Source organism: Crocodylus siamensis, chromosome 1 (genome assembly GCF_052110815.1).
Source record: "Crocodylus siamensis isolate JL-2025a chromosome 1, ASM5211081v1, whole genome shotgun sequence".
Classification (NCBI taxonomy): Eukaryota; Metazoa; Chordata; order Crocodylia; family Crocodylidae; genus Crocodylus; species Crocodylus siamensis.
In genome coordinates this window covers 2,439,160-2,467,091 of record NC_143395.1, presented here as the reverse complement: position 1 = coordinate 2,467,091, position 27,932 = coordinate 2,439,160, and the positions used below count along the sequence as shown (strand labels likewise).

The 27,932-nt window shown below is 48.3% G+C and overlaps 1 protein-coding gene and 1 non-coding gene across 5 annotated transcripts in view; one reads left to right on the top strand and one right to left on the bottom strand.

Annotated features, from left to right (window-relative positions):
- Positions 1–27,932, bottom strand: part of MSRA (methionine sulfoxide reductase A) — a 471,175-nt gene that overhangs the window by 220,612 nt on the left and 222,631 nt on the right. For 3 of the 4 annotated variants that reach the window (XM_090026687.1, XM_090026838.1, XM_090026928.1), the window contains exon 3: positions 5,493–5,612. The exons of the other annotated variant lie outside the window; for it this stretch is intronic. In XM_090026687.1, coding sequence (XP_089882813.1) covers positions 5,493–5,612 — 120 coding nt within the window. The remainder of the gene's footprint in view (positions 1–5,492; positions 5,613–27,932) is intronic. 4 annotated transcript variants of the gene reach the window in all.
- On the top strand, positions 15,684–15,870 carry LOC149872478 (U2 spliceosomal RNA). The gene has a single exon (XR_016440074.1). It is a non-coding gene; the product is annotated as a U2 spliceosomal RNA (small nuclear RNA).

The window sequence follows — 27,932 nt, the reverse complement described above, 5'->3', positions numbered from 1 at the left end:
GCACTGTTTTATGTCATTTGTAAGTGCCAGGTCATAACTAAAAGTGGTAGAGCAACTTTGGCAGTTGGCATGAAGCATGCTGACAAGAGAACAGGGGCAAAGTCAAACCTAAAAGCTGTTGTCCTCTACCCGTAATGGATCCAGGAATGGGGTAAGGGGAGCGGGGATTCACGCCCTCCCGCTTCCCTTGGCTGTGCCACGTACCTGCAGTGAGCGCTGAGCTGCTGCCAGAGCTCCTTGTGAGCAGCGAGCTCTGAGCTAACCAGCTGACAAGGCAGGGGCTGGCTAGAGCTCCTGCTTCCCCCCGGCTCTGGAGCCAAAGGGCTGAACGCTGCTGTTGTTTGCCCTTCCCTTCCCCTCCCCACTGAAATCAGGAGCAGGCGAAAGGAAGGTCCCGGTGGCAGCAGCAATAGATTTCATAGATTTCATAGACATCAGGGCTGGAAGGGACCTCGGGAGATCATCGAGTCCAGCCTCCTGCCCAAAGCGCAGGAAGTCAGCTGGGGTCATAGGATCCCAGCAAGATAAGCATCCAATTTACTCTTGAAGGTGTTCATCGTAGGCGCTTGAACCACCTCCGCTGGCAGACTGTTCCAGCCCTTGGGGGCTCGGACAGGAAAGAAATTCTTCCTTATGTCCAGCCTGAAATGGTCTTGCAGGAGTTTGTGACCGTTCGACCTCGTCATCCCTTGGGGCGCTCTGGTGAACAGATGTTCCCCCAGATCCTGGTGGTCACCCCGATAAACTTATAGGTGGCCATCAGATCACCCCTGAGCCTGCGCTTTTCCAGGCTAAGTACTTAGTCCTTGGGCTCCAGGGGCTCCAGCCAGACCCTGTGCCAAGAGACAAAGGGGGTGCAACCCAGCCACCCAACCCCCTTTGGATCTGTCTCGATCCACTGCCGACTGTGTTGATGAGCAAGAATATGATTTAACAATACTACTCATTAGTATAAAATGGCTGGAAAGACTTATATGATTTAGATCATGGGAAGAAACAGATGAAAGATTTTGGGTGCTCTGGGGTGGTGAAGAAGGTTAAAAAGAAAAGAAAAGAAAACGTCAATAATCATTTGAAAGAGATTTAATGTAAGGTATCACTACAAGGCAGAGGATCTGACTCCAAACTCCTGTCAGTATTAAGGGATTTCTTTTAACTGCATGTTGTCATTTTCCAAAGAAGAAATGTACAGCAGTTGCTATGGAATACATTTCCTGAAACCATATAGCAACAAACAACAGGCAAAGGAAAATGCTCGATATCTTTTCCGTCATCAGACTCTTTGTTGAGCATGAGCTGTTTCATAGTTTCATAGTAGCTAGAGTCGGAAGGGACCTAGGTAGATCATCTAGTCCGACCCCCTGCCTTGGCAGGAAAGAGCACCGGGGTCAGATGACCCCGGCAAGGTGCTCATCTAACTTCCTTTTAAAAATCCCCAGGCTAGGAGCCTGCACCACTTCCCCTGGAAGCTGGTTCCAGGCCCTAGCCGCCCTGACTGTGAAGTCGCGCCTCCTAATATCTAATCTAACCCTACCCTCCGCCAGCTTGTGACCGTTATTCCTGGTCACTCCTGGCAGCGCACGGGGGAACAGGGACTCCCCCAATACCTGCTGATCCCCCCTGACCAGTTTGTAGCAGGCCACAAGGTCCCCCCTTAACCTTCTCTTGTGGAGGCTAAACAGGTTCAGGTCCCGTAGCCTCTCCTCATAAGGCCTGCCCTGCTGACCCCTGATCATACGAGTGGCCTCCTCTGGACTCTTTCCATATCGTCCACGTCCCTCTTGAAGTGCGGCGCCCAGAACTGGACGCAGTACTCCAGCTGCGGCCTGACCAGTGCCGCATAGAGGGGGAGGATCACCTCCCTGGACCTGCTCGAGATGCATCTGTGGATGCATGACAGGGTACGGTTGGCCTTCTTGACTGCCTCCCCACACTGCCGGCCCATGTTCATCGTGGAGTCAATGATGACTCCAAGATCCTTTTCCGTCTCCGTGCTGGCAAGAGGGGAGTTCCCCAACCTGTAAGTGTGGTGCCGGTTCTTCCTCCCCATGTGCAACACCTTGCACTTATCAGTGTTAAACCCCATCCTAGTCTCATCCGCCCACCGTTGCAACCTGTCAAGGTCAGCTTGTAGCCTATTGCACCCTTCTAGTGCACCCACATCCCCCCACATCTTAGTGTCATCAGCAAACTTGAACAGGGTGCTTTCTACCCCCTCATCCAAGTCACTGATGAAGATGTTGAACAGTGCGGGCCCGAGGACCGAGCCCTGCGGGACCCCACTGCCCACGTCCTTCCAGGTCGAGAAGAACCCATCCACCACCACCCTCTGGGTGCAGCCCTCCAGCCAGTTAGCGACCCATTTGACCGTGTGGGCATCGACACCACAGTCTCCCAGCTTTTTGATGAGGACAGGGTGAGAGACAGTGTCGAAAGCCTTCCGGAAGTCCAGAAAGACTACATCCACAGCAACCCCTGCGTCTAATGATTTGGTGACCTGATCGTAAAAGGCCACCAGGTTGGTCTGACAAGACCTGCCACTGATGAACCCCTGTTGGTTGCCCCTGAGCATGCATTCCCCCGCAAGGCCCTCCTGGATGTGTGCCAGGATAATTTTTTCAAAGAGCTTACCCGGGATTGAGGTCAGACTAACTGGCCTGTAATTTCCCGGGTCCTCTTTTTTTCCCTTTTTGAAGATAGGGACCACATTGGCCCTCTTCCAGTCCTCCGACACCTCACCAGAGCACCACGAGTGCTCACAGAGCCGCGCTAGGGGTCCCGCAATGACCTCGGCCAGTTCCTGTAGAACCCTAGGGTGAAGATCGTCCGGACCAGCGGACTTGAACACGTCCAGCCTCTCCAGAAGTACCCTAACTAACTCCTCGCTAACCCCTGGCCCAGGCGTGTCTCTCCCGGGGCCCGAGGGGGGCCCAGCAGGGAGGTGGCTGAACTGGTCCCTACTTAGGAAGACAGAGGCAAAGAAATCGTTAAATATGTTAGCTTTGTCATCTGGCGTGATGACTAAGTTGCCCATCGTGTCCTGCAGGGGCCCCACATTACCCGGGACCTTCTTTTTACCCCCTATGTATTTGAAGAAGGACTTCTTATTGTCCTTAATCCGGGAAGCTAGTCCTATCTCCATCTCTGCCTTGGCCCTCCTGACTGCCCCCCTACATCCTCGGGCGACTGTAACATAGTCCTTCTTGGTGATGACCCCATCCCTCCATTGGGTGTATGCCTCCCTTTTAGCAAGGAGACATTCCCGGATGCTCCTAGTGAGCCATGGGGGTTTATGTGCCCTCCTGCTCCCTTTGACCCTTGTTGGGATTACCTCCCTTTGGGCATGGAGGATCGTCTCCTTAAGGAGCAACCACTCACCTTCGACATCTGATTCCCTTCCCCTCTGGGTCCTCAGCGCTTCCCCAACGATCCTCCTTAGCTTGTTGAAGTCAGCCCTCCTAAAGTCTAGGGCTGTTGCCTTGCTGCAGCCCTTTGCCACCTTACGCTGGATGGTGAATTCCAGCAAGCGATGATCACTGTCTCCCAGGTGGCCCATCACCCGCAGCCCCCTCACCAGGTCGTCACCCGTGGCCAGCACCAGGTCCAACAAGGCGTCTCCCCTGGTGGGACTGTGCACCTCCTGGGTTAGATGGAGGTCCTGCACTCTGGCTAAGAACCGACGTGAGCGATCAGACTTGGCTGACTGCTCCTCCCAGCAGATGTCTGGGAAGTTCAGGTCCCCCATGATGACCACATTCTTAGCCCTCACTGCCTCTGTGAGCTGACCTAAGAATTCCTGGTCGAGCTCTTCTCCCTGGTTGGGAGGTCTGTAGTAGACTCCCACCGTTAAGTCTCTCTCCCCTGGACTGCCTTTTACTCTAACCCAGAGCACCTCAGAGTGCCCCCCCTCTACCCCCTTGCTAATTAACGAGGAAGTATATTCCTCCTTGATGTAGAGTGCTACTCCTCCACCTTTCCTTCCTATCCTGTCCCTCCTGTATAGCCTATAGCCCTTGACACTCACCGCCCAGTCATGCGATGAGTCCCACCACGTTTCTGTGATCCCTACTATGTCAGAGTTGGTGACAGCTAGGAGGAGGGCGAGTTCCTCCTGCTTCTTCCCCATACTTCGAGCATTCGTGTAGAGGCATTTAGATAAAAGGGGCTGCTAATTTCATTAAGAATGTCTTTTTGAAAAAAGCAGGGGTGTTTTGGTAACGTCTTTCATCAGACCATCTGTATAGCTGGCAGAGACGTTAAACAAGCTTTTGGGCACAAGTGTCCTTCTTCAGGTCTGGGGTACTTGCTTCTTTCCCAAATCTGAAGAAGGGAACTTGTGCCCAAAATCTTGTCTACCATACCTTGTCTGTACAGCTGGTCCAACGAAAGACATCGCCAAGACCAGGGACAGACATTCAAAAAGCTTGAGTCTGAGTTGATTCAATCTTTGCAGACTAGTCTAACCTGACTGGGCTGAATCACTTTGTAACTGCACAGACATCCCAGAAATGCAGGCACATAGTTGACGTGGCTCAGGCTTGAAGCCAGGGGGCCCTAGAGCAGCCCTCCCTTCCCTTCCACACTGTTTAGCTGAGGGGGCATGGCCAGGCCCCAGCAGGAATAGGGTGGGGTCCCCCCCGACAGCAGAGCATTTATCAGTATTTATAACCTCATCAGAAAACAAATAGGCTCTCTCATTAGTTCAAACTCTTCTTAAACAAAAAAGGAATGGGGGGAACATTACCAGCTTAGCTTTGATTAGCTCCAAAAAGCCCTAAGCTGACACTGTGGTCTGCCACAGCACAGACCATAGCCAGCATGTGGTCTGCTAGGTAATGCTGAGGTGTCTGTGTAGGGCAGAGGGGATGGGGGATCTCTGCTTAGCAGGGAGTGGGGAGGGGTGGGGGAAAGCAGAGGGAAAGCAGGAGGAAACCAGGCAGATATTGCTGTGCTTGCAAGTCTCTGCCAGAGCTGCAGCCAAGGAGCAGAGGGGAGGGGCCAGCCCTGCTGTGGAGCAGAGAGCCCCTCCCAGCCCAGAGAGAATGCCAGGATGCTGGGGAAGTCTGATTTAATTTAAACCAGCGAGGGGTCTGGGTCAGACATTGCAAAAATCGGCTTGGCCCAAATCCGTTTAGTCTGATACTACGTTCAACGAGGTTTATCTCAAACTGGCTTCAGCCATTTTCAGACTGGTTTATGTGCACTAGTGAACATCTGTCCTGTTACAGGTTTAAACCAGTTTCTGATCACTTGAACCAGTTTATGTGTAATGTCTGTATCTAGCCCAACAAACCTGGCTTCTTACATATTTCCTGGACCATTACAGCTACAACACTCCAACCCCACTTATGGAGAATTAGTACATTAAATAACAGTCATTTTTTATGGGCCCAGGTCTGAGAAGTTCTGAACAGCTTCAACTCACACTGACATAGCTCAGTATCTCACAGGATCATCCCCATGTTCTGTAAACTCGAAGGACACAGCCATACCTGTACAGACCTCTTCATAGGAAGGATTGAGGGTGTATCCTCCAGCATAACCCACTTGAGTTGAGTAGACTCCTTTTTGCCTCCAAAATGTCTTCTCAGCTCCCCAGAAACAGCCCATACCTGTATAATGTGTGAAGTATGTAACAAGATGTCAAAATCTACTCAATACTAAATCAGTCACTTGAACATTAATTAATTAAGACAGTCTGCACTGCAAATGACTTCTACAACTGATATGTGATGGTCAAATATTCACTAAGATTAGCTATGGATATACGATTCTGTGCAAATCCATTCCCCTTCAGGAAGAAAGCTTAGATAAAGCTGTATTAGTCTGACACTTCTGAATATTAACGTATTACAGATGGCAAAACTTACAAGGTTCTCAAAGGGACACATTTTAATGATGTGAATCTTCACCCACCAAGAAAAAAGAGTTGCTTAAATTGTAATTGTATGTATTCCTATAACACCATTTTTCCTTTAGTTGATTAGCAAGCTGTCAAAACACAATAATTTGTATTAATGGCAAACATTTATTTAATTTTCTGCTTCTTGGCATATGCAGTCTTTAAAGATGGCAAAGTAATAATCTATTAAATTATAGATTTTACAGAAGAAAAAGCTCTCGGGCTTAGCTTACTTGTGCATTCAAGCATCTGATATTCATGCAAACCTCACGTATTCATTTGCCCACATAGACCGCTATCCAAAGACACTGGACACTGGTCTGCATAAATCAGCAAAACTCCGCTGCTTTCAATACAGCCAAGTTCACATACCCCCGCTGAAGAGCTGATTTAGTGAACACATGATTTACACACATACAACAATTTTTGTGTACATAAATTTAAGGGAAGCCAATTAGGGTATGCACTTCTACATATCTTAGTCTAAAAACAGGGCTGTCCAACTGGGAGTCAGCAGGCCTCATGTGGCCTGAGAGGGGGTACGTTGTGGCTCCTCAGCCTCTCACCTGCGCACATGTCCCCACATTGCTCGGGGCTCTCCTTTCCTTTTCTGACTGCTGCTTCCTGCCCTCGCCCCAGGGAGTGGGGCACTGTGGCAAGGCACAGACAGCTCCAAATAAGTCCAGGAGAGAAGAGGGGTATTGTGACCACATGGGTATGGAGGAGAGATGGCCTGGGGTACAGCAGTGGGAAGGGGGGCGCACAGTGCAGCAGTGGGGGGAAGGCACCTGGTGCAGTAGTGGAGAGAGGCGGGTGCCAATATGAAGTGGGGGGGCACCGTCCATGCAGCCTGTGACCCAGTGACCTGTGGCTCACCCAGTGTGGCCCCCAGAGGCTTAAAGTTGGACAGTGCTGCTTGAAAATTATGGCCCTAAAACGTGCCATTTCCTAAGTAAAACTCCATCCACAGACAGGAGCGACAGATCCCAGGTCGTTCTGAAGTAGGTGTGTGTTTTAATCAAGCCAGTTAAGGCAAAGCCTCTGTATATTTCTGCAAACTTCAGGGTTGTTGCTCTAACTTACACCATCCATGGACATGCTACTCAAACCTATTATTGGACTTAAGTACCCTACATGATCACTCGTGATTGGGAACAAACAAGACTTAAATTCAAGATTCTCTTGAAGGTTTTATCTAGTATCTTTTGTGAGGATGAAAAGTGTCCTGTGACTGCTATTACTACCTAAGCAATCTATCGTGTATGTTTTTTCCTATTGTTTCCCTATTAAACCTTTGAAACAAAAGATTGCTTTTTTATAGATTTATATAATGGCAAGTCTCTCACCCCAAGGAAAAAAAAATCAATTTATTCCACTCCACCCCCTGCCTGCTCTCTTCTTCTGACCAAGAAGAGGGTCCCCGCAGCCCAAGCCAGCCACCTATTCTTACTCCCCTGCCTTACATGTAGGGGAATTGTCCCACTTCCCTGCTTCCCTTCCCAGCCATACCCCACTCTTTTGCCATTGCTGTCTCCAAAACCTATTCATTATCCCCGTCCTCACAAGGAAAACACATGGTTCAATTAAAACAAAGAACAAAACCAAAAGAAAAAAGCATAGCCCTTCATCCTGTCTCTGTTGCTGCTGGTCCTTTTAAGAGTCCCTTCTAAAACTGCTGGCTGGCTGGGGCTTCTCTAGCCATGCATTTTGCCTACTCAGCCCCCCAGCCTTCCTCCGGTCCAGGTTCAGCCCCCAAAAGCAGGGTGGGGGGAAGTGATGCTGTTATTCTGGTCCATGCAGAACCTTGGCTGGGGGCATCAGCAGCAGCAGATCCCTTCATCCTAGGGCAGCCAACAGCCCCTTTTAAAGCTGCAGGTTATCTAACACAAAATGAATTCCAGTGACACAAATCAGTGGTCAGTGGTGGATTTCGCAATAATGCTGTACAGATTCGGGCCTAAAAATCTACATACAGTTGCCACTGAAGCACAACTAAAAGAACAAGGGACTTTAAAACTTCCAAAAATGAAGACTGCAGGACACAGCAATGGAATATTTAATCGCTCATACATTGAAAGTTTTCTAATACCCAACCTAAATTTCCCATGTTGTAATTTAAAACTATTTGTTCTCATCCTGTCCCCTGTGGGCACAGAATAGTAAATCACCATCCTCTTTATAAACACTCTTCAGGTATTTGAAGACTGTAACCAAATCCTCCCTTCAGCCTTCTCTCAATAATCTCAGTCCTTCCAGTCTTCCTCTTGTTCTGGTACTTCTTTCATCCTCTTGGGAGTTAGCAGTTAAGCCCCTGGATCTGAACTTCCTAGACCTTAAATGCTGGAGGAGACAAAACCCCTGATCATATCTTGCTTACTGTGTGACACAGGAGACTGGCCAAGATAGACCTATCGTCTGACCCAGTGGGTGCATCTACATGTGCACCCAACTGTGCAATTGTTACTGTGCAGTTATTTAGTGCTTGCTAAAGTAAGTACAAAATGACTGCGCAGTAACCACTATTACTGCGCAATCCCAGTGGTGCACGGGTCGTTTCCAACCCCACTGCACAGTAGCAATGAGCTACTGTACAGTAGCACGTTGCTACTGCACAGTAACATCAGTGTCATGGTTCATGCCCACCAATGCTATGTTGCCATAGCAATGAGCTACTTCACCGTAGCTCACTGCTACAGCAATATAACATGTCATGTAGACTCACCCAGTAATTAATTGGCAGTTCTTATGTTCTCTTTCTTGCAGCTCAGCTTATAGCAGAGCCAGTGTCCATAGTTTACTACAGCCAGTATTGCTCCAGAGGCAGTATGTACCAATTACTTGGCAATATGTGCCCCTTCTCTGAACTATCAGCGTCATTAGTGAACATCACCATGACTAAATCCAGAGCTTCAGTGTCCAGAAATACTCCTCTTCTACACTAACTTTCACAGCAGGACTACTGAATCCAAGTCTGAGCTCCACAATTCCGGATGGGGAAGCTTGAAAGAGTCCAAAGAGTCCAGAGAACAGGCCTGTGACAGAGGGCAATTCTCGGGGCCAGATCTCATGCTGGCCTGCCCACCTGTCTCTATGGGCAATCTGCCCAGTCTCTCCTGCCACGACTTTATTGTTCCATAAACTGGTGGTAAATGCGGGAGACAGTCCATTACATGCCCTGATGCCAGGGGGCACTATCTGTGGCTCTGACCTTCCCTACACCACAGCCCATGCCTTCACCTTCAAGGCCAGTCAGCACCCCAGGCCCTTGGCTCTGGGCATCCCTTACAGCGGGCCTCTGGCCTCTTTGACCATTCTGGTCCTGGCCTCATCATTGTCCAGTCGAGGATGCCTCAATTCAGGTTTCTTGAGCATCTAGCCCACTCTCTCTCACGGGTCCACCTTCTTGGCCCTATAATGAGGTTACCCACCTGGTTGTGGGAGCTGGGGTTTTTAAGGCACCCCAAACCACCTCTCACCAGGGTAGTAACTGGCCTGGCATTTCCTGGGGGCTCCCACACCACTAGGAGCCCCACCAGGCCACCCATCCCTGGCAAGGTGCAGTTTTAGGACATACCCAAGACCAAGAGCCTCCTATTCATCCCCATCAGCTCTTGCCCTTACCTCCTGAATTGTTCCTGTTGCAGCTCAGCTAGATGTTTCTGCCTGGGCTGGCAGCAGCAGACTGCAGTCCTTATATACTAGGTTTTCAAAATAGCTGCTGCCATCAGGCACCTGCTGGATGCCTGATCCAGCCCTTAAAGTGGAAGGCACCAACAATGCCCTGCCACAAGGCCTTATGAAGAGAGGCTGCAAGCCATGGGACTCTTCAGCCTGGAAAAGTGCAGGCTCAGGGTGACTTGGTGGCAACCTCTAAGTACATAAGGGGTGTGCATCAGGGTCTGGAGGAACACCTGTTCACCAGATGACAAGGTCCAATGTCCACAAACTCCTGCAAGACCATTTTAGGCTAGACATAAGGAAAAACTTATTTACTGTCTGAATCCACAAGGCCTGGAATAGATGCCCCCCCAGAGGTGGTGCAAGCACCTTCTCTGGACACTTTCAAGAAACATTTGGACGTTTATCTTGATGGGATCCTTTGACCCTAGCTAACTTCCTGCCCTTGGGCAGGGGACTGGACCCAATGATCTTGTGGGGTCCCTTCCAGCCCTAAGGTCTATGAAATCTATGAAGTCTATGAACTTTCCTGGAGCAATGGGTATTACTCTGGTTTCCCAGCCAGGTGTCCCCCTCTTAATTTCTTGTTTTAAACCTGTAAGGAGCATCCCTAATCACTATGTGCTTATTCTCTGTTCCCTGTAATTAGTTAATCTCTTGGTCTAATGAGCCCGCTCCAGCATGAGAGGGAGGTCTCTTGTCCTTTTGGTGCTCTCTGGCCTCTATGGCATTTATCAAACTGGCTAGCACCTTGAACAAATGATAAAATCTCACACATACAGGGACCGCATATAAGGGCTTTAAAAAAATCTCATGTTCCCTAGTTGGCTAAAATACTGCTATGTTGTCAGGGAAAAACTGTCATAAGATGTTCTGTTAAGACAGACACCAATGAAATCCTGAATCACAACATAACACCTCTTGGAATGAGGATTTTAGGAAATAAATGGACCATTCAGGGCATGAACTGTCATTAATATGTGCCATATGAGCAGTGACTAGCACAATGGAGCCTTGATCTCAGTTAGAACTATAGACACTCCCATATATCATCATCATCATGATCATGCTAAATAACATGTGGATGTTTTTGTTACGTTAAACTGTTAATGACCAGATTGTATTAGGCACGTAAGTGGATTTAGACACCTAAGTGGATTTAGACACCTAAGTGTGATTCTACAGTCCCCGAAAAAACAACTAATGTAAAATGTGGGGAAGTCCTTTTTCTCCTTTGTGACTCAGCTCTGGGAGTAAATTTCAGTGTAAAATGCACTCATGCAATTCTGCCCATCTATTCAGTACCTTGTATGATCCACAACACTAAATCATTTAAGCTCCAGCAGAGATGTCAAACTCAAATTAGTCAGCAGGCCATATTCCCTGCTTTGCAGGTGCCTGTGGGCCACATCCATATTTTTTCACCCAAATTTGTTATTCACTTATCTCGGTTTACATTTTATGACACACCTTTTTTTGCACATCAGTACCAGTTTTCAGCATATATAATTTTTTTAAATTTGTGGAAGCATAAAAATGTTCCTCCAAATCTATGAAAACAACAATTTATTCTCAAAAATGATTTGCCAGAGCTCTTATAAGAAAAATGAAAAAACATAAGATGAATTCAAACCAAAAAATCATAATGCACACATTAGCTTGTCATGAATTGCCAGTGCTGCTCCTGGACACCTGGCATGTTTTTGCAGCTACCAGATCTCTGATGTTTGCTTCCAAGTACTGTGCTGTGGTCACTTGAAAAATGGTGTTCAAGTACTTGTCACTGAGGGAGCTTACACGAGATGCTTTACTGCTCAATAGACTAATCTACTGCTCAGTAAAGCCTCACAGTCTACACATGGGGAATTTACTGCACAGTAAATTAGGTTACTGTGCAGTTAGCCACTACCTATAAATACAGGTACGAGGTTAACTGCACACTAGCTACTGCACAATAGCACATGTGTAGATGCTGACTGGCAGCATATTTGCTCCCAGTCAGCATAGGCAGCAGGGGGCCATAGGGGAGAGGGAGCTCTCTGTGCCTGGTCCTGGAGTTGCTCAGCTTCAGCTCACAGTAGGAGCCAGGAGCCAATCAGTGCAGGGACTAGGGAGCTCTCTGCCCCCAGTCTGGGCTCTCAGCTTCCAGCACAGAGCTGGGAGCTCCAGAAAGCAAGTAGAGTCTGGCCACTTGCTCTCCAGAGCTCCCATCTGCTTGCTGGGAGCTGAGAGCCCAGACGGGGGCGCAGAGTGAACTCTCCAGACCAGCTCTGCATGGAGTTGTGAACTCCAGAGGGCAAGCAGGGGCTGGGAACCCAGACCCCACTCACCCCCTGGAGCAGCTCTGCATAGCACAGAGTTAGGAAATCCTGAAGGTGATCAGGGACTGGGAACCATGCAGAGCTTCAGTGGAGGGTGGGCAGGGACTAGGGACCCCAAGCAAGGCAGCTGCTGATGAGCCCTGTACCAACCCCAACTCGGCAGAGGGCTGGCCAGGAACTATCCTGCAAGACAGACAGCAGCTGGCAAGCCCTCTGCAAAGTTGGGGGGCATGGGGCTCACCAGCAGCTGACCCACTTGCAGGACAGTTCCTGGCCAGGTCCTTGCCAAGCTGGGGGTCCACCTGGTATGAGGCTGACCAACAGCTGCCCAATACCCGAGAGAGCTCCTGGTGAACTCCCTACTGGGCAGAGAAGCCATGCCTGGCAGCTGTGTGTCCCAATGTGCACAAGGCCAGGGCACAGCTGCCACTTCAGCAAGCAGAGCTCTCCTGGCCCCATGCACACCAGGACTGGCCTATGCTCCCTGCCAGCACTTGAGCTAGCACCTGGGGGAGCCTGGAGCTTACCCTGGCTGCTGTAGCGGGGCAGAGCAGGACAGGATCAACTCTGTACTGAGCTGCTCCTGTTGGGAGCAAATTTGCTCCCAACAGGTGGATGTGTAGACATGGTCCTGGGAAAGGTTTACTGCACAATAAACCAAAAGTACATTACTAGCATGTGTAGACATGCCCATTCAGTAGTAAGTCCACTTTTGATTTGTTGTACTACTGAGATCTGTTTGCACACACACGTGCTCATAAACATGGATAACTTCTTTGATATCAAGGGATTTATTACTGGATCATTTTCTCCCAGTTATCCACAACTTTTGAGAGAGTATTCTTCAGCTTAGTGTTACACTGACGATCAGGGAGCTTCATTTGCAGCTCCTCAGGGGCATCATTCAGAGACAGAAAGCAGGGCACTGAAACATCTGAATTCTGCATCATAGCTCTAAAAGTCAAGATAACCTGCCCTGTAATTGATGCCAGAGATCAGCAATCCTGAGCCTCTACGTCCTCACCACCTTCAATCCCAGCAATACTGGACGGTTACTTCAAGGTGAGGAAATATGCTGCGTTGCACTGAGAGCTGTTTCTCCCAAAGAAACAACTTCATTTCAGAGTCACGCACAGAGTCATAGAACTCAGTTACAACCTCGTTCCAATCCTGCATTCTCATGCTGAGAACCTTGAGATGCCCCATTATGTTCACCAAGAAGACAGAGTCTTGTAACCATTCTTCATCTTGAGGTTTAGCCCCAGGCTTCTCATTCTCTCAGAAATATTTCAATCTCACGTTGCAGTTTGAAGAAACACTTTAAGACAGCCCTGCTCAGGTAATACACTTAAATATATTATAGCAGTCCAAGCCAAAAGTTGCCTTCCTCCAAGATCTGGTTGACTTGCCGATGGTTAAGAGCCCTGGCTTGAAATAAATTCTCTGTTTTTACCCCAATATTTATCACGTGGTCCACTCCCAGCATTCTGGCACAGAGAGCCTCCAGATGCAGAATGCAACAAAACACACAACGCTCATGGCCTGCATTGACTGACTGCACTTGTTTCAGTTTCATCCCAAATCTTTCTACCATAGAACAAGCTCCCCCTCTTGCAAAACTCACTGCCCTTTTTCAGGTCACACCTAATTTGTCCACGGCTGTCGCCATACTCTTGAAAAGGTCCTCTCCTGTAGATGAGTCTTCACTCATCTACAGGGACCTGCCTTTGACATCAGCTGTGACACCCCCTGGCAGCCACTCTAGGCTTGTTCTATACTCCAGCTTATCAAAGTACTGCCCTGCACTTGCCTGCCATGGCTTGATGTAAAACTAATATAAATTTGGGAGGGTGCCCTCAGAACACCACCATTTGGCCTTAGGTGACTTGCTCTGCCCTGCTCTTCCTTGGGTGGCCTATCTAACCCTAAACCACACTGGTCCAAATGAACCTCACCAACAACCACCCACTGACTTCCCAGGCTCACTCTGTTCTCTCCCATTATAATCTGAAATCCAATTAGGCATAACTGAACTTTGGGCCATCAGCCCTAGCTTGACTTGCAGGGATTGCTTGCCCCCACTGCCTCTGCTTGGACTTGTTTACACTCTGCCCTTTGTGGACAGGCCGCCTGGTATGGCCAGAGCACCTCTTGGGAGCTACTGCAGCTCCCTTTGAACACAGTTGTGATCTGTCAGCTCTGGCCCCAACGCAGCCCTCATGGTGCCCTCCTTAGGCAAGCTATATGACCCAGACAGGCCACCTAGCATTCCCAAAGTGCCCCTCTCGCAGCTCTGCCCTTGTGGTGCCCTCCCTAGGGGCACTTGCCTGTCCTGAACAAGCTATCCCAGAGGGCTACTACCCTCTCTGACCCCTTCAGTCAACACAGTGTCCACCACTGAATGCTTACAGTGCTTTTCTAGGGCTACTGTCCTCAGCAAACCAAATAATCACTAGTGTACCACACAGGGAGCCCCACTGTGGTCTCCACAATCTGTTCCTAGCCACCCCATTCCTTGCAGCTTAAAGAAACAAAAAACAGCATTACTTGTCTAAAAAAAGCCAAACCCCTCCAGCTTCCCTTACCACAGAAAAAGCCCTTGCCTCTCTGAGCTGCCTCCTACCAGGTCCTCCGGGTTCCTTCAGTCTAGCTACTCTCCAGGGAGCACCAAGCCCTCCCACGTTCAGGGCTGGAGTGATTTCTCGAGTCCAGAAGCTGGCCTTATACAGAGATACGCACCCCCCTTCTGGTCACATGCTCTGTCTCACTCTTCGCCAGGCACGGGGCCTATGCACTCGCATTCTCAGTCCCACATGGATTGCTGCCGCCGTTCCCCAATTATCTGCCTGGAGCACTGCACCCCGTAACCTATTTCCTGGCAGTTTACTCCAGGTCAGACGGTTTGCAGCTTTTGCAGCTGGGCACCGTTATACATTGGCACTAACTCCACAAGTGTCTCTGCCACATCCCTACCTTTATCAACACGATCATAGCTAGCGAAGCAACGTCATTCACATCTGTGCTTTCATCAGTTTCTATTGAAAAGAAGCAAAAATGCCTTTGCCTTGTTCTGGAGGTGACGCTCCAAATTATCAGACAAGTCACAGCTTCTGTCAGCTGCAAGGTGTCTAGAGAGGTTAACAGTTGCAAAAGCTTGCCGTTCTCTGGACACACAGTATCTTCAGCCTTCATCGTATTGCTTCAGGGAGAAATGCCTTTATCATACATTCTCTCCCTCAGCAATGAGCTTTTGAGAAGCGCCTATTTCTTGAGAAAGGGCATAGCTAGCGCTTACTGCTCTGTCATTTCTGTGGCGCGCTCGTATGAAGACGGATTGCTACTTTTTCAACGACTGTTCTAATTCAATCACTTCGTCTTCACGCAACTTCCAGGAAACTTGTCATACTAGGTGCCATGGCGTGACTCATAAAGTCTCTTAACATTGTGTTCTTTTGGAAAGAGCCGCTACTCACTTTACAAATCAAACATATGGGCTTTCCATTCCCTTCTGTGAAGATGGATGAGAGCCTCCATTTCTCTTCAAACACACAGCATTCCTTGTCCACTTTCCCCTTCACAGACCTGATATCTGGCATACAGTTAACACAAATATGTAAGACATGACGCTTGCTTATTTTGCAAGAAATGACTAATAATCGTGTTAAAACTTGGGTACAAGGCTTCATGCTTGGCTATTTCTTGAAACCTTCATGACATCCTGACATTGCAGCGCTCTTCCTTCCAGATGGATTTGTTAATAATATCACAAAATCTCTGGTGTTTTCCTTTCTGGCTGCATTAACAGGGGATAGAGAATGGACAGAAACAGAAAGGAGTTTAATAACTGATATGCCCTTGATGTGAGGACTTTATATTAAATGGATTTTTAGAACTGGGAGATGAGCTTGGAGCTTGCTCCACCCACTCCACACATCAGCCTGGTACTGCAGTGCCTCCAGGAGAAAAAAAGGAAGGAAGGAAGGACTTTGACTTCTTAACTACTCTTTTCAGGGGTTCAGGGTACAAAAAGTTGGCCTCTCTGGGGTCCAGGTCCAACATACAAAAAAAAGACAAACAAATTGCCATCAAACCAAGAGCACCATGTCATCACACTCATGACATCACGCCGTGACAGACACCTTTGCAGTATTACACGTCGTGCATAACATGCCATTATGCAGTCAGGACACCAGTCACACAGTCCAAAACCCTCTATATGCAAATAATTCCTACCCTGCTCTATCCAATCATGCACGTGCCAACACCTTCCACTTCCACCACAAAGGAAAAAAGCAGCCTGGTGAGGGCCCAGGGCATGGCACGATCAGGGAGTCGCAGTTCGACACCGAGCCTGGCCAGGCGCCCAAACCTGTCATTACATCGAGCGTGTATTGAAGATGGTCGCCCTCCACGTGGCACAGCGCTCCCTCAAGGGCCCAGCGTGCCTCAAAGGCGGGCAGGCCCACCCGAGCACAGCATGCTCAAACTCCAGCAAGAGGCGCGCCTGCACCAGGAGGCCGAAAAGCCGCAGGGCATCGTCTGAACTGGTCCCAGCAAGCCGGCTGCAAGCTCTTAAGGACAGCCATCTTGGCCTGCTCCAGTAGAAGGTTGGCCAGGCAGACAGGGCCCTGCTCGGCCGCCTGGTATGCGTAGGAGCACGCATAGGTGGTCTCCAAGAGGCTCCTGCCCAGCACCAGCAGCAGCGGCTCGAGGGCAACGAAGAGTGGCCGCAGGTGGGGACAGTCAAGGAAGGTGTAAAATAGGTTCTCTTCAACGCCCCCAGGGCAGAAGAGGCAGGCCATCAAGGTGGCTGGGTCAAAGTGAGATGCAAACGTGCCAGTGGCTTGGATGCCATGCAGCAACCACCACTGCAAGTCGCCAGTCTTCTTGGCGGTTGGCAGCTTATACAATGTGCATCAAGTGGGTGGGCTGGTGGGGAATCTGGCGGCTGCAGGTGCCATTGCCACAGTGTATCGGGGCAGCCCTCCAGCACTTGGACATGGCAGACATGAACCACCCTGGCATAAAGGCTTCTATGCAACAGAGAAGCAAAGAGACAACCGTGTCACTGGTTAGGGTTAGGGTTACCCTACACGAGATGCTTCCTGCACGGTAGCCTAATAACGCTGCACAGTAGCATGCTGGTCAAAAGCCATGCTAATAAGCTACTGCACAGTAACTATCATGAAAAAAAGCGTGCACTGACACTACTGTGCAGTAGATATAGTTACTGTGCAGTCAGTTAGTACTTCATTAAGAAAGCGCTAAACTAAATGTGCAGTAACTTCGCTGCGTTAATGAATGTGTAGACACGTCTCCAGAGAACACTACTCTCTGATATACCGTAGTGAAGGATACTGAGGCCATCTTCAACTCTTTTTCATTGTTAAGCTTGCAGAGGGTGCTGAGAAACCCAAAAGGAAATTTCAGGGAAAGAGAGTGGACCCATCTCCACGGGCCACGTTTGACACCCCTGAGTTATGGCTATAAAGATGGGCAGATAACATCATGGAAAACAAATGTTCTACTCTCCACGAAAGCATAGTTTAAACCTAGGGGGATTTGTGGCAGAGCATTTGAGCATTAAAGTTATTTGTCATTTTGTAATCACCAATTTGTAAAACAAAAACAATTGTTTTAGTGATAGGTTTTGACTGACTCTAACCTGAATTTCAAAAGGCATTAACAAATGATATGCTTCTGAACTTCACAATCAAACAGATTCACACGGAAACCTTTTAAAGCTTATTCATCCCTATAAACAATATTAATCACCCTGTCTGGGAAGGAATGCTAATGGAACGAGTCCTTTTTGGGACTCTGTTGCCATATTTTCAAGCTCTACTCACAAGACTTACATCATTTAAACAATTTCTGAATTCATCTGTAGCTTTGCATTCCAGTAAAAAAACATGTTTCTGTGAGCAATATGAGTCATCTGCAAGCTTGTGAAAAATGAGAAAAATCCACGGTGTTTTTCTTAAATAACTAAAGCAAGCAGTTATTCTATTAAGATGGATGAACCTTTAGCAGTGTCAAAACAGAACAGATGATGATATCTTAATTCACCTAATCTTTAATAACTTTTGAAATATTACATATGGATTAGTCAAAGTTATCAACTGCAAACCTGAAAGCGTCTAGAAGGCATGCACAAAAGATGATTGCTTATAAAGCTCAGTTTTATTTATGCTCCTACTTTGTAATATTATTCCTTGCTTTGTTAGAAACGCACCAGGTACAATCAAAATCAAACAGAATTTTGTAACAATAGACCGCAAAGACCATTAAAGAATTATGAAGTTTCTAGACGCACTCATTACTGATCAAAGCAACGCCATGATCGTATTGCTGTAAACTGTTCTCCTTCTGCCTTTCCCATTTTCTATCTGCAATGTTTGCTTCCATCCTGTCTCATAACAATACTTAACTTTCATATAGCGTGGTTCAGTCATAGATCTCCATGTAGTTTAGAAGGTTATATAGGTATTATTATCTTTATTTTACTGATGGGGAAACTGAGTCACAGGAAGACAAAAGACTGGATCCAGGTTCATCCTGTAGGCATCTGAGGAGGGACCTAGAGTCCAGAGAGCAGAATCTTCCTGCTGCCAAGGCCACAAAACTCATTTGATGGTTAAATTCATCTGGTGACCCCATTTTGGACCGCAGAGTCCCTAGGGACAGAGACCTTGGCTTCCAGGCGTGCACAAAAGTGGATCAGTTTGAGCATCCAAGCTCCGCAGCAATCCAGAACGGTAGCATAACTACCAGGAGGTGACCAGGGCAGCAGCCCCAGCTCTGTTGGGGTGTGGAAAAGCAATCACTGTCACAGTCGCATCAGCCCACGCTGCTGTAACGGGAGTGGCAGGAGCTGGCGCTGCCCCATGCATTAGCAACCGCCTCAGGCACAGACCTGCCTGGCTACTATGCCTCTGATCTAGATAGGTGCTGGGGAGAGACCTCGTATACATGCAAGTCCCTGGCAAGCCTCACTCGTTAGGTGTATTCCTGGCTACCACTGACACCACTGAGTTCGGTACAGAGCACAGCACCCACTAGTGATCGCAGCAGTCACCCAGGGACTGGATTCTCTGCCTCCTTCAACCTAAGGGGATTCAAACCCATTTCTCAGGCTGCCCCATCGACCAGGCCATAGAAATACTAGAGGGCACATTCCCCATCTCCTGCTAAATCTGGGCAGGATGGAAAGCAAGAGTGCCAAGGCCAGAAATACTAGGTGCAAGAGAGCAGAACCCTGTAGCTCTACCAGCTCCACGCATCACCTTCTCGGGGCACCTACCTCCCTGTGACAGCAAAGGGGAAGCACCTATGGGGGGGCTGAAGAGCCACCTGACTGGAAAGAGCGGTGCTTAGAGGCATATAAGACCAGTGCCCGGACCAAGGAGGGCAGTCTGGGCCTGCAAACCTTGGGGGAAGGAGCTCCTGGGAGCCAGGGGCTTCAGGAAGCCAGCCCACAGATACCCAGGAGCTGGATGGGGACAACTAAAAGACATCCAAGCTACTCAGGGGAGCTGGATGGAGACAGCTAAGGGGGAAATATAGCTTGGAGTGGAAGCACTGACCCTGAGCAAGGATGTATTTTAGTTTGGAAGCTGTTGGCTTATATTTGTGTTATGGTGAAGTTTAACACCGAAGGACTGGATTGTGGCTGTCAGGAGAAGAGGCCTTGGCGTGCCTGGTGGAGCACTCTGCCATAGACAACTGAGCCTGGGGTCAGGGTCCCAGGGGTGGAGGGTGAGTAGAGTGAGAGCAGGCTGGCCTGGGGTCAGGGACCAAGAGGGCTGAGGACCAGTTTGCAGCATGAGAGTGCAGGACAGGGCCAGGGGCATGGAGCACGCAAGCGTGAGGCAGGTCTAGGGACCAGGAGCCAAAGCCTGGGGCAGTGGACCTGGGCTGAGGGGCACAGCCAGAATAAAAGGGCCAGAGCTAGGAAGGCTGAGGCCCAGACAAATGTGCAAGGCCTGAGAGCCAAAAGCTGCACTGGGTCCAGGGGTCCCCCTTCAAATGAACACGGAGTAATATCTGGGAGGCATGGGCACGGCTATAGGGGAGGCCAGAGGCCACGATTATCACCTCCAAGGCAGTTTCCACCCTAAGTCATAGAAGGTCCAAGGGGGCCACGGTTTAGCACCAAAGGGGTATGACTGGTGCCAGCCAGGCACATGGACAACAAGTCTCCTAAGTATGACAAGATACATCAAGGTACAGCAGGTGGGGTAGAAAAGGGAGGGTCCCCCAAGGAGCTGGAGTAGGGCAGGAATTGTCTGACCACCAAGGGGCATCATGGCCGCCCCAGGGCCTGGTGTTGCTGCACTCCCCCTTTCTCGGCATTTCGTCTTGACATCATCCATTCTTCAGGGATGCTAATTTTTACATACTTGCTTCAATTGCCTATGCAATGTTGCATTGCATTAAGGCACAGGCAGACATACGGTATTTTCCTTTGGGGCTCTTTTCTCCCATGCCTCCTCGTGCTTTATCCTCTTTCTGTTCAAGGCCCATAGTTATCTCCAGCACTGAGGCATTATGAACATGCTCTCTCCCCCTCGCCCTGCCAGCAGTCCAGCAGACAAGGACTCATGGCTCGTACTCTGGGGAACGGATGCATCATTTCTGTGACATGCCAAATCCATGCCTGCAGCCTGGGATCCCAAAGCCAGCCCTCAAAGACACGTTTCCAGAGGGCAGATTTAGAAGCTGCTTCAATGCTACTAGGACCTCAGGCTGCATTACTGAAGATGAAACCATAAAGAACATTATTCTTGCTCATCCTTCTGTTAGTGAAAATTTTAAATGCCTGACAGTCTCAAGTAGAGGGAAGGAGTTTTAATTTCAAATATATATTTGGGAAAATAACAGGTATTGGTATGCCGAGAGACTGGGGGATAGGGCAGGGTACCAGAAGCCTCTTCCTCATCCTCCAACTGGCAAAAGCATCAGGGCAGCCTGGAGCCAAGGCTGAAGAGAGTACTAGGACCAGCCCCCATGCCAGCCCACACAGTGAAACCTTTAGAGAGCGGGATTGTGCTGCCAGCCCAAATGCAGGCAGCAAGCACTCGATGGGGGCGCAGGCTGCTCTGACATGGTGCAGCAGTAAAGGACAGCCAACAGTGCTTCCCCCAGACCCACCGCGTGGAGTCCTGCCCCGGCCAACATGACTCCAGGGAGCAGAGGACACAGCTGCCAGTCTCCCCATTTCCCCTAGCCCTGTTGGCCAGGGCAGGACTTGGCCCTGGGTTTGAATCTGATTTATTTAGCTACTTTTATCAAATCCCAGCCATTTTTAATGGCCTCCGGGAATACTGAGAATCACTCACATCCTTTAAAGTAAAATGAGATTGTTTCAAATGGAGGGGATAACTTGGGCCTATAACAGGTCGGTACCTGTCAGGCACCTAACCTATTCCCCAAATACTAACTGCAGAGGACTGCTGCCTTCTGGTGTAAAGACACTGTGTTTGAGCTGGCACTGGATGGCTGTTGCAGGTTCACCCAAGGATGGCTGATGCTCCACAGTGTTGAACCAAAGAGATCTCTGTACATGGCGCATCCCTGGTTACTGGGATCATCTTGAATTTATACCGCTCCAGAGCTCCCAGATTCCTGAGGGCTAAATTGCGTCCTTTGATGAAGGAATACTTGCTCCAGTGGCTTCATTAATGAAATCGCTGGGAGTAAGATCAGACTTTAAAACTCCTGAAGTCCTACCCCAGCATGCACAAAGACAAATGTAAAACTCTGGGATGAATTCTCTGGGTCCATGGCTTTGATTGTGTCAAAGGGCTCTCCAATCCATGTTCCCTCTAAGGTTTAGCAATCCATGAGCAATCCTGGCTGGGCGTGCACAGGTATCTCAGTGTGCCCGCCCCTCCCTGTGAACGTCACATGTCCCCGGAGACGGGGGGGGCACAGCGACCGCCCACAGGTGCGATGGCAGTGGTGGAGGTGGGGGTGTGGTGGCGGGAAGCGGGGAGATCCCACAGGCGGCCGCAGAGGTGTCAGCGGTGGGGCGGAGGGGTGGTGAGTGCCAACCCGCAGTCAGCGACCACCCGCAGATGCTGCCGGCCATTTCAGCAGCAGCCAGCAGCAATTGGCAAGTGCCCACAGATGCTGCCAGCAGTAGCGGTGGTGAGGTGGGGGTGGCGAGCAGTGACCACCCGCAGGCACCACCGGCAGCATCAGCAGCGTTTCTTTCAGAGGGTGCACCGCCAGTCGCAGGGGCTGCATCCCCTGCATGTCACCAATGCCCCTCCCCTCTCCTGCAGCAGCCTGTGGCCAGGCTGGGGCGGGTGGTGAGCAGCCAGACATGAAGCTGGCAGTGGCAGCAGGGGGAACATCAGTGCCTCCTTGGTATGGCTCTGACCATCCCCCCAGGCTGGCCCCCTATGCCCCCCTCCCCCTGCCCCATTGGTACGCCACTGTATGCGCAGCATTAAAAAGTTATTGCATGGCATGGTTTTTTATTGTGCATGGCCATGCATGCACACAGCTTAGAGGGAACACTGCATCATATCCATTGGAGAATCTGTAAGGCGCACTGGGGAGCCTTCTGAATGCAAAGCGTGCATATAAAGTTGACGTTTTTCATCAGGGTTTCAGACAAAATATTAGTAATGATGTGCAAGGTTGGTTAAAACAGACCAATTGCAAAGACTAAAAAATGTTTGGGGCTAGTGGAAAACAAATGGCTAGCAAATGGTTGGGAGGAATATAGAAGAATAGATCTGGAGAACAAGCTCGACTAAAGAAAATGAAGCTCCTGATGACAGATGGCATTAAGTAGATGATCACCCAAGCTTGTGTTAGCTGTAATGCTACAACAGGGTTTGATCAATATGTTGAACAGCTTGCCTTGGGCAAGTCAAACAAAGCCCTCAGCAAGAAACCGAACATGCAGTTTGCCTAACAGAGCCACTAAAGAGGAATTTCTTGGCTCACCATTTTGCCAAGATGTAATCTATTCACACTGTATGAATTCCCAGAGACACTGTCAGTTTTGTGTCTTTTACTATAAGTGAAGCAAGAGCTTCATGTTCATTTAAATTAACAAAGGCCCATGAAATTCATCAGTATGTCAGTACTAGAGATGCATACATATTATATGTGCGCAGAGGAGGAGGATGACTGAAAGATGGAGACAGAAAAGGAACATACTGCCTTAGGGAAAACTGAGGCACAGTTTTCCCTAAGATAAATGTGTACAATGGGCCATAAAGTGCAGTATGATTCTGGGAGGAAAAAAAGATTAGTGAAATGGAGGTTTGCACCCAACAGAAAAAATCAACATATTTGTTTTGTCATTTATAGAGGGCGTATCCACATGTGCGTTTATGCCGGCTTAAATTTACTGTGCAGTAAGTGGGAATAGGCCAGCATATACACATGCAGGCTTTAAAGCACATTAATGCTGTGTGTGGACTGATGGGACTAAAGTTAGTACCAAGTCAGTCCACACATACAATATTACTGCACAGTAAGGTGTCTATATGTGCATACTACACACATTCTACATGTGCATTACTGCATTACTAATCATGTACATTTGATACCTGCATTTATGTTCAAGTTGATATAAGTCACCATATTTACTGCGCAGTATGGGTGTGCACGTGCAGATGCACATCTGTACTGTGCAGTAATTTCAGTAGATGCACCCAGAATGTATTTACCCAGACAGGTCTAGATCCATATTTGAAAATTAAAAACATTATGCAACCCATTAATATTGTAACAGCTCTGTGCCTATATAGGAAGTTCATAGCTGTCCATGTGGTACTACCATAGTTACACTGAACTTCACAATGATCAAAGGAAGAGATAGTGGATCCTCTTCCTCCAAAGTCAGCCCTGAAGCCATCTAGTAAAAAGCAGTGACATGCACATCCACAGAGAGATATGTCACTATAACTAGAAATTCAATTATCTTCCTTTCCAATATAGCTTCCTATGCTCTTTCTTAAAAGAAAGAGAAGTACACACTACACATACTATAAACATAAGGTCATCACACTTGGACTCATAGAATCATGGAAAATTAGAGCTAAAAGGGACCATAGGAAGTATCTCATTCAATGCCTAGCTTAAGGCAGAAGCATCTTGATCTTGGCCACCCTGTAGAAGCATTTGTCTCACCTGTTCTTAAAATTGCATGAGCAATCATGTTCCATAACTACAAGGCACAGTCCCTGAAAACATCAACACCTTAATCAACTTCCTGGTGCAAGTGATGGAGTGGCCAACAAGGGGCCGTACTCTTCTTTATCTGCTTCAGGAGTATTGGTACACCCCAGTCAAAAGCCCCTGCCCCTGGCTGCAACCAACACTCAATGATTCTGAGGAAGGCAAAAAAAAACACCCCAAAAAACCCTAACACCTGTAGCAAAAGGCAGAGAAAAAATTCCTTCCCAGCCCCAAGTGGCAACCAACAAAGCCCAGAAGCTTGGGAAAACTAAATATTTTTCATTGCAACCTGAGGACCACAAACACAACTTCACATATCACACTTCCTTACCAGAGAGTCAGAACCTCCTTTTCTATCAGCCTATAAACTCCAGAAACTTATTCCCACTATCTCTGAAGCTCTGCTTCATTTTCCTGCTGCTGAGCATGGTCTTCATTAATTTCCCGTGCATGTGTGGGAGTTTCCTGGGCTTCTACCTACTGTTCACTACTGTTTATCAGAGCCCACCCTAACCATTGCTACTCCTAAATCACCCCTGACCAATGCTTATTCAAATTCTTGAAAACCTTCAGTGAAGCAGATTCCTTCACTGTGGATTCACACAATGAGAAAATTCCCAAGTCAAGGGTCTTCTGTTAACCCTTCAGTTCCCAGAAATCTGAACGCAGGAGCTAGTTACCAAAGCACGTTACATTTTAAAGTCAATTTATCGCAGAATACTATAGCAAACAAGCCACACAGATGCTCCACATATAATACACATATAATGTGGAACATCTTTAAGTCTACATTGTATCATATCAGGTTTGTATCATGTCTTGTACTGAACTTGTGACATGGATGGCCCTGCCAAATCCTGGTGCTAAGCTCAGCATCCAGATTGGGTAGGGAACAGTCCCAAGGTCTGGAAAACAGCTGTCCCCTAGCCAATCAGTGGGAACAGCTGTCCCCTACCCTATCAGTGGGAACAGTCTGGGGGCAGCCCCAGGTTTTGGACATACCCCCACCTGATCACCAGAGCCAGATCCAGGGACACCGTGAACCCAATACTGGGTACTCTCTCACCTATGCTGGGCTCACACTTCTTGAAACTGCTTTACCCTGCAGCCATCACATAATTGAAATCTAGATGATTTTATGGCCCATCTCCAAAATCATGACCTACCATGCCAGATGCACCAGGCCCCAGTGTTTGCCGGCATCCATGCACATGTATTCCAGAGGCCCTATGTGCCCTAGGAAAATAATGCCACAAGGAGAGGGCAGAGAAGCAATCAGCTGTTTGGAGATGGGGAACTGTAACAGGGAGCCCTGGCCTCATTACCCTGAGAGTGATGAAGAACAGGAGAGTTGAGTGGGATCTCTTTAAGATTTGGACCTTTGCCAGAGGGGCAAAACTCTAGGCTACCAAGAAGCCACAGGAACATGAAGATTGGAGCCATAAGGCTGTAGGCGGATACTTACCCATCCGAGCAAGCTGCCCTGCTGTAAGGCAGAGCCCTAGCAACGCAGTTCAGTGGAGCCTGTAGAGTAGACAGAGAGGTAGTAGCTGCCAGGGGGAGTATGCTTGTTAAGTGATTGAGTAGAAACCCCTGGGCATGTTTACTGCTTTGGTTAGCCTATAAAGTACAAATCTACCCTCCCTTCTACAAGGTTTGGAGACGGGTGATCAGAAGGGGTGGAGTCAACAGTAGGTATGCCCAGCTCTGGCACTAGAATTGCATTTTGGGTTTTTACAAGAGTTTTGGGAGTTGCTATGGGGACAAGTGGAGGCCATAAGGGGTACCTGCAAGGCACTCTCCTTGGGGCCATGCAAGGGCCAGGACATAGACGTGGGCACTAAGACAGTGAGAGCAAGCCCTGTAAGGGTAAAGGACGTACAAAGCAGACAGTGAGGCAGCAGCCCTGACATGGTCAGGGACCAAGGCCGATGTTCAGACAGGGCCAGCGGGTCTGCTGAATGAAATTAGAATAACACCTGCAAGACACAGGTGTGGCCATGGGCGAAACTGGAGTGCACAGTTAGTGCCCCTAAGGCATGGTTAGGGCCAGTAAGACGATGCTCAATGCCCAGGAAGCGCAGGTGTCAGTAAGGCACAGAAGGGGAGATAGTGAATGCAGAGCACCTTAGCACATTTAGGGCCAGGTTATCCAGCTGTGCAAGTGAGAGGCCAAGTACAGGCTCATTAAGACCAGTTACAGACTCTGAGGACAGCTTCCCAATTTAACTCATTAGTAACATTGAGGCACATCAGGCCAAACAGCCTGGAGGATGGGAGTGGAGCAGGACTAGCTCAGCCACAAGACAGTGCTATGGCTACCTAGGAGTGAGTCCTATCACAGGGCCCACGTTCCCTACTTCCATCTAAAAAGCAAAACACTGAAGAAAAAGATACTAATTTGCATGTGCCTAACTCCTTCCACCCAAAAACCTCAGAGCATTTTGTACATGCTAATTAAGCCTCACAACAACTGTGAGCATTATTATAAATTATTACTGAAACTGTTCTACTACTGAGGCACCAAACGCCCCATTGGCATTGCAGAGAATCGTTGGCAAAGCAAAAACTAAAACCTAAAAATAACACCTTTGAGATCCCTGCTCAAGCCCTTAAACTTCATTTCTTTCTTTTTCAGGCTACAAACAGCAACTGGATAAATCTACTGGACCTTCCTGAAGAATGGTACATTTTCTTTGCTGTATTCTGGGTCAGTTATATGTGCATGAAAACATTGGCTGCATAGGAAAGCAGTGGCTTACTTTTATGATTAGCATCCGCAATAGACCTATATACAGAATAACACTGAAACTGAGACAAAATAAAGAGCTTTGTCTCTGGGGGGAAAAAGAAGGAAAAAACATGTCAAAGCATTAGGATAGCCTTTAAATGTGAAGTGAGAGGAAGCAATGATCATGATATTTGCTAAGCTGAGGATAAATCCAGGCAAGGATCACATTTGTTGCAGAAGAGATCAGCAGTGTTTAAAAGCAGACAGGATTCTCCTAAAAGGCAGCTTTATGTCTCTTAATGGGAGGTCCCGTTTTCTTATAAAAATGCCATACGGATGCTTGAACTGGGATTAAACTCCATAGGGGAGCCTTTCTCCTCCCTCTGACAAAAATCACTGACTCTTGTGTTTAGACAAAATGATAAAAATGAGCTCAGGCTTGGACCTCGCATGTTCACAACTAGAGAGCAGAAGAAGTTCTCCCTCCAGCTACGATTACTGTTGTTGCTGTTGTTGTCATGCCTAAGAGCCTTCATCATGGACTGGGATGACTTTGAACTAGCTGCCATGGAAATACAGACAAATCCCTGACCTAAAGAGTCAATGCGATGAGGAACAGTTGGTCAAAATTTCTATTGTGAGCCATGAATTTTGGCAATGTTAACTACTGAATGACCCCAAAAGGTAAGAAGGATTAGGAGTTCATAGCAATACTGCAGTAAAAAAAATAAAAAGTGACCCGCAGAGGAGAGGGATTAATTCACACAATAAAACCAGCTGTTTTTCCCAGCAAAACGTAATGTTCTTTGGGGTTCACAAGAAAAGAGTAATATGAGGAAGGAACAAAATCTTTTATTTACAACTATCGAGAGCGCTTCAGTCTGGACCCCCTCCCCTTTCCCTGTGTGCCCCTGGGTTCGTTTCCAATTCCCACACTCAAATCAGTGCCTGTTATGAAGGTCTGACTCCAAATTATAATCTTTCACTTACAAATATCTATACAGAACGGGTGGGATAAAATTACCTGTCATCAGTGTCCCATGGCCATGCAGGTAACGCTGAGAGGCTGTAAAAGGAAATTGCTGCGGGAAAGGGA